The sequence below is a fragment of the Bombus pascuorum genome, chromosome 1 (assembly GCF_905332965.1).
Source record: "Bombus pascuorum chromosome 1, iyBomPasc1.1, whole genome shotgun sequence".
NCBI lineage: Eukaryota > Metazoa > Arthropoda > Insecta > Hymenoptera > Apidae > Bombus > Bombus pascuorum.
This window is the reverse complement of record NC_083488.1, coordinates 24,564,856-24,571,689: the sequence shown is the minus strand read 5'-3', so window position 1 is coordinate 24,571,689 and position 6,834 is coordinate 24,564,856. Positions and strand designations below refer to the sequence as shown.

At 40.7% G+C, this 6,834-nt stretch overlaps 1 protein-coding gene across 3 annotated transcripts in view; it reads right to left on the bottom strand.

Moving 5' to 3' along the window:
- Positions 1–3,352: 3,352 nt before the first annotated feature.
- The window catches only part of LOC132914899 (neurogenic protein mastermind-like), a 244,996-nt gene continuing 241,514 nt past the window's right edge, over positions 3,353–6,834 (bottom strand). For all 3 annotated transcript variants that reach the window (XM_060974407.1, XM_060974415.1, XM_060974423.1), the window contains one exon: positions 3,353–6,563. In XM_060974407.1, the coding sequence (XP_060830390.1) occupies positions 6,322–6,563 (242 nt within the window). In that variant the 3' untranslated portion in view covers positions 3,353–6,321. The remainder of the gene's footprint in view (positions 6,564–6,834) is intronic.

Sequence of the window (6,834 nt, the reverse complement as noted above, 5' to 3'; positions counted from 1 at the left end):
GCAACTTCGAAACGAGAATTTGTCCTAATCCAGAATAGTTACGTGAACTCTGCCTTTCTCTATCGCAAAGGTCAGTTAATTGATAGTTTCACCACAGATTTTTCATGAGCCATTCGGTGTTGTGTATATAGTGGAGCGTTGCGTGCTCTGTCGATGTCGACCAGTGGATCGTCATTGCACTTACATGTTCTATCAATGAAATTTGCAAACTATTACAAACCGAATATATTATTCTATTTCACTTTTGTCGTTTATCTTTAGTAATACTTATTTCTTACTTTCATCTCAAATAGTTATAACCTACTGGAAATGAAAGTAAAGGAAAGTAAGATTGCCCTAACAAATTCACTTTCTTATATCGTTCATTATATACAACATCTAATGAACTAATTCTCAAAATCATGGACTTTGGTGAAAAACGATTGGCCCACTCGAATTTGTATGAAAGAAAAGACTTATTAATCACAGTACAACTTGCACAATATGCACATTGGTATATAGGACGACACTTAACCAAGGATATAGTTATCAATACGATCAGATTATAAATCAATCCCTTTGTCACCTTGGCATACTTATTATACGATTGGGAATCTAAGATCGACGACTTTATTCAAATACTAATACTATTTGGATTTTAAATAATATTTAATAATTACAAAAGCTTGGATAAACTTTGGTTGACAAATCTTAACGGGATTCTAAATAGATTGAAGATTCTCGAGCGAATTTCAAAATACTAAATCTTGATAGATAGAATGACACAGTTAATTCTCCAAAAATCAATTTCGGAATCTATCTAAAACAAAATTTAATGAATGAATAAATCAAAACAAAACTTCGAATTAAAGGGATACTCTAATAAAACAGAAACTAAAAATACGATTCTATGATGACACGATTTACATGAAGATAATTCTACGAACAACCCAAATCGATCAACGAAACACGATAAAAAAACAAATTACTATGAATCTTCTACATCCATATGATCCTCCGTGACCTAAAACTCAACTGAATCTACTGGAGTTACTGCTCGCAAGAATCATAATCCGATGCCACCGAAATATTTCTCCATCACCATAGACATCTGCTCTATCCGAGGGAAATTCTCCCGTAAAACCGTAAAACCGTAAGAGTCCGTTTAGAGCTCTACCCTTATGCCACGATAGTAATTTCACGAGGAGCCAAGGCCGGCGAATTGACATTTTCGGGTTGGCTTCCCTCCTCTTTCCTTTTCTCTCTCCTCTTGTAATCCTTATCCCTCATCGCTGCTCCTACACTCGCTCCTATTTTCAGTCTGGTCTCTCCCTAACCGTGATATTGATCCTCCGCCCCTTTCCGCCCCCGCGTTCGTCGCGACCGTACGCGTTAGGCCGCCGCCGTTCGACCTAGTGTCGGAACGTCGAGGTGCAGATGAAAACGTCGTCTTCGTAGAAACAATGAATTCTATGAGTTAACCGGTTCACCTACGAGATAACAACCAAAGTGGTTCCTCCCCTCACGGAGAGTAATACCGTAATATTTGTTAATATAGAAATGTTCGATGAGGAACGAGGATTAACACGGAACGCGAGGAATCCGCTTAGCAACAACAGCCTCGAAGGAATCGATAATGAGCGAAGTTTCGTTAGGATTATCGCGCAAACAGCGTGGATACGCTTCGCGTGCGCCACCACCGGATCAGTCAGGATTCGCTATTTTCATTTGGTTTCTCTGTCTCTTTTTCACCGTGTCGATCGATGAGCGCTATCGTGAATTTTTCAGCGATCGCCGGCAGTGTCCTCGAGCAGAAACGCATCCACCTCCGATTCTCTCCGGAGAGAATCGATAAAAAGGTGAGCACTTCGAAAAATGGCCCAATCAGAGGGAAAATCTGTGTAGGCATGAAACGATCACCGAAACGTTTAGTTCGATTGCACGAGAAACGTGTGAACATTTGGAAGTACGTATAATACGGTGAAATGAATGGAAGATGCGAAATGGTTAGGATCGCGGACAGATCGATGAGACTCTGGTTGGTCCTGCTCTGTGTCGCTTTCTGGCTGTTGTTCTATGTAGGAACTGTGTTTCGATTATATTCTTCGCGTGTAAATAACCGACATTGAAACGCGTTAAACAGTCCGATGGATCGCGGGTTTAACACGAGTCGACAATTAGCGAAGTTACGGGGAACCCGGCAAACAGTACCGTTTTATCGACATTTATGGCGCGTCCTGCACGCGTTGTTTATCATTGGGAACGAAATTTCATCGAGTTACACGGTCGATTTCTCCCGTTTTAATCTTTGGTTTCTCCGTTTGTTGTTGTTGTGTTGGAAAATGGAAAATCGATTTGGAAATATACGACTCGTCGTGAGATGAGACGATAATATTATCCAGAAGCGAAGTAAAGAAACGATTGTAGGAACTCAACGCTTTTTATTAATAACAGTTCGAAATTCAACATGAACTTTATTCTATGCGAAATGCCCGTGTATCATATAAAGTTATAAATATTATAAATAATTAGGTATATATTTATCCGGCACGAGACTCCTCGATGAACTGACACATACCCGGGAGCCTTTCTTTTATTTTGTCCGCTTCGGCTGAAACGTCGTCTAACCAACATTGACTGTCGACAGTGCAAGAGAAAACAGCTCGATCTTTGTTATCTTAATTTTCATTGATCTTATTTCAATCTTTATGTCCATTTTTCTCTTTCATTTTTTTCCCCTAAAACGTGGAAGATCGAGTGGCATACTCACGAGGACCGGAAACACATTTTGTATGCATCGCGTAAAGATTTTCGTGAAAATAATAGAGATTAGAACTGTTAGTCCGGTATTCTGTCACGAAATAATTCGAGGCACTGATGTCTCACTTTCTCCATTGTTCTCTCTCGTTTTGTCGTGTGTATAAAAAGGAAAAACGATCCACCGCGACAATCGACACCACTGCACGCTTTTTTACTCTCTTTTTGGTTGGTCCCTAATGCTCTCTTTCTCTCTCGCATTCTCGCATTCTCTCGCTTTCGTTCGTCCACGAAAAAACGTATGTATATTCATTACTTCTATTAAAAATCATGGAAAAAAGCAAAGAGAACAGAACAACCACGTGTGGCGACTTCGTTACTGTCATCACCATGCTTGATTCTCTCCGTTTACATCATACGTCCTCATTAAATCAACGTGACACGATCAGAGCACCTGTCTCCTTCGTCCCCCCCATTTTTTTAATTATTATTCTTTCTCCACATTTTTCGCTTTTTTTATGTCGTTTTTTTCATTCTTTAGATTATGTTTCATGGCCCCAATATTTTACAAGACAATAAATGACGTTGTTTCGTCCGATTCAAGAAAATTTCTTCCTTTATTTATTTATTTTACGTTAAAAAAAAAAAAGAACCGCGTTGCGCGCGTACTGTCTTCCTTTTGCTAATTTTCGCATGACACGAACATACTCGAAATCGGAGACGCGATCTCCATCCGAGCGCTGAATATAACTGCGAGTGACGAGCGAAACTCCAATCGGAAAGTATTCGTGCACGCTTTTCGGCGAACGGTAGAGGATTATTTTACTTTTCGTTACTTTCCTGCACTCTCGTTTCTCTGCTGTCTTTCTTTTTTACTTTCTACCGGGTGTCCCGTATATTCACTCGGTGTTCTTGAATTCTAGTGCGTCTATCTTATCTCGATGGTTTCCTCGTAAACTTCGTTTTTTCATCTATTTCGACCTCTCTTTCTCTCTCTCTCTCTTTTTTTTAGAAACGATAGTTTTGATTAGACGAACCGTGAATCTCTAACTCCATTTTCATTATCTATGGAATGTATTTACTATTTGGAAGATTAGTCGCGAACCCGCCATCTGGTGACGATGAACTGTAGCTCGATACATTTCATAAATCACCGTATCAATCGAACGTTTCGCATGAATTCTGACTGAAAATGGATCAAACGATAAGTACTAATGCTATCCTGTTACAACGATTCTTGGTATTTGGAAAGAGCTGAAAAGAACCGAAATATCCGCGAGAAGAGCATTCGGTTCATCGTACCAAGAACGATGTTCGCAGCTGACCGTAATTATTTCATGTGCAACCTGTCGAATTCGGCGACAGAGCACATTCTATGGAACTAAAACTCAATAAATACGCTCGGATCGAGGAAATGTGCTTTATCGCCGCGCGAAACACACATACACAATCACGCGTTGTCTCATTCTCTCTCACCGATTCATTCGTTTCACTTTTTCGCGCCAATTATATTCTTTTTTCCCATATTCTCAAATATTCTATCTCTTTCTATTTTCATCCGTATCACTATTTCTCGCCATTCGCTCTTGAATCGTGCGTTATCATCGATTACTATTATCATTATATATATATATTTATTTATTTATATATATATATGTATAATATTCACCTATATCGTAGGGCTCTTAAATTTTAATCGGCTAAAGTTTGCGAACTTGTCGTCCTGAATTTTCTTCTAACTCGTATGTGTACGTGTATGTGTACGTGTGTGTGTTTATGTAATCGTGTATTTTTATGTACAGTCAAGATTGTATTTTATCCCGTAGCAACACTAACACTGCGTTCTTAGGAAGGGTTTCTTCATTCTCTCCCACTCTTACTCGCTCCGTCTCTTTCTCTCCTCATCATCAAACGCGACGCGAACCCTGCGAGACGTGGACCGATCGATCGGGCCGAAACACTGGCCCGTCGTCGCAGGCCACGATGTAACTCATCGGGAATCGAATAATATATCTCATAATTGACTTTCTGTTAATTGTAGAATACGCGATCGTTCGCGGCATCGTTTAAATACGCTATTAACTCTAGCAATTGTCATTATCGTAATAACGCAATTAGCTGTAAATCGAAGTTCAGCGACGGTCGAATGTCGACTCGTTCAAGAAAATCGACGATTCAATGTTCTTTAGCACGATCGTCGACCGAAAGGATAAATGGAACGTCATTGTAACAAAAACGACGACACGATCGATCGTGAACCGACTATTATTAGGACGATATTTTCTTTTATTCGCCTGTCTGCTGACGATTCTCGATCGTGGATCATCGCGTGAAAAATCAAGAGAGAGAATTCTACCGTTGGTCGTTTTGTGGAGTGCGCGTCGAAGTCACCGCGCAGTGTCGTCGACGCGTGCACTCGAGAGAGAAAGATCGATCGATCCTCACTCCGGTGCGACCGTCACTGTGAAAACTTGAGAACATGGGGAGCAGCGAAAGAAAAAGGATTCGAACATGCCACTTACATGGCGATTAAACGTCACTATATATATATATATATATATATATATATATATATATATATTATTATATGTGTATATGTAATATAAAATGTTTGCGGAGCAATGAACGACGGGACGAATTTTTACGCGTGCCTCTTGATTTCCCACGCTGTCGACCGTCCGCTGGTTCTATTTCGATCTATTTACCTCTCTTTTTCTTACTCTCTTGTTTCTGCTGCTTCTTTGATCGTTTATCGTTTAAGAAATTAAATTTTACTAAAAGGTGATTGCCTAGAAGAATAGTCGCCAGCCGAAGGATAGCTGCCGAAAATGCACTAAGACCGGTTTCCATGCACGCGAGACGTCGAACCGGATGCCCTCTGACGAACGAATTTTTCAACTCGCGCACCCTCTATCGTCCGCAAGCCGAACATCGAACGACCTGAGGAAACTTACTATACGTATAGATCTATCATATACACGTGTCGCGATACCGACCGTCATTTACTTCTGGTTCGACCGGATCAAACACCCCGACCGCGCGTTTTCAAATTAGATTAATCGATGAACATATCTGATCATTGAAGGACGAGCGTTACAGATAACCGTGATCGTCGCGGTTCGACGAGTGGTCGTCACAACACGGAAATCAATAATCTTATGTCTCCTCGTCCCCTTTCACTCGTTTCGTTTACTTTCGACTCCGTTCACAGTCCATTCACCGCTACATATTTGCCATATTACCATCAAGACTAACAAATAATACGATCACGTTCCACGAACCCAGTAAACCTGTTAACTTTTACCAACTAATTTTCTCTTGACGCGACGATTACGTCTCGCCGTTATTCATCGATCTCGAAGGAACTGTTAAACGAATTATCAGCGCAGCACGCGACGAAGAATGCTGCGTGTGCAGTCAAAGCGAATCTACTTATGGACGTAAGCGTTTTTTCAGGGGGTGATCGATCCTAGCGCGTGTACGTATCATCGTACTTATTCACATTTTCACTTTTCTTTGCGTTTTAAACCGGTCTTTCAGTGAATTAAAATCCGATTTTCCGAATAGACCGCGATAGGCGTGGTCTTACAGAATATCGAGGTTGAAGCCCGCCGTAGAGTCGAGGGAATTCAGCAGTTCCTGAGCGCTGAAGTTCGACGTGTCTCCAGTCGGAAGGTTCTCCAGAAATTCGAGGCTAAAGTCCGCTGCGGCTACGGAAGGGTCCGTAGTGGTGGCCGGCGGTTGCGCATGTTGCTGTTGCTGTTGAGACAGGCTGCGCACTCCTGGACTACCAGCACCGTACTGTTGATGCGGGTGCAGGGGAGAACCTGCAAGGGAATCGTTCGAACGTGATTGATGACGAGCAAATGATTTTATGATAATGTATAAGAAGGATGAATACACTAATGAGGATTAGCACAAATGATTTGATACTGTAGTAATATGGTCGAAGATAGAGCGAGTTAAAGTATTTGCATACTTTCGTATTAAGCACGAAAAAATGTAATTTTAGCTGTTTCCTGTATAAATCAATTTTAATAGCATCGTTGCGCGTGTTATGATACTATTATTAATTTTTAGAAATAATCAATATATCTT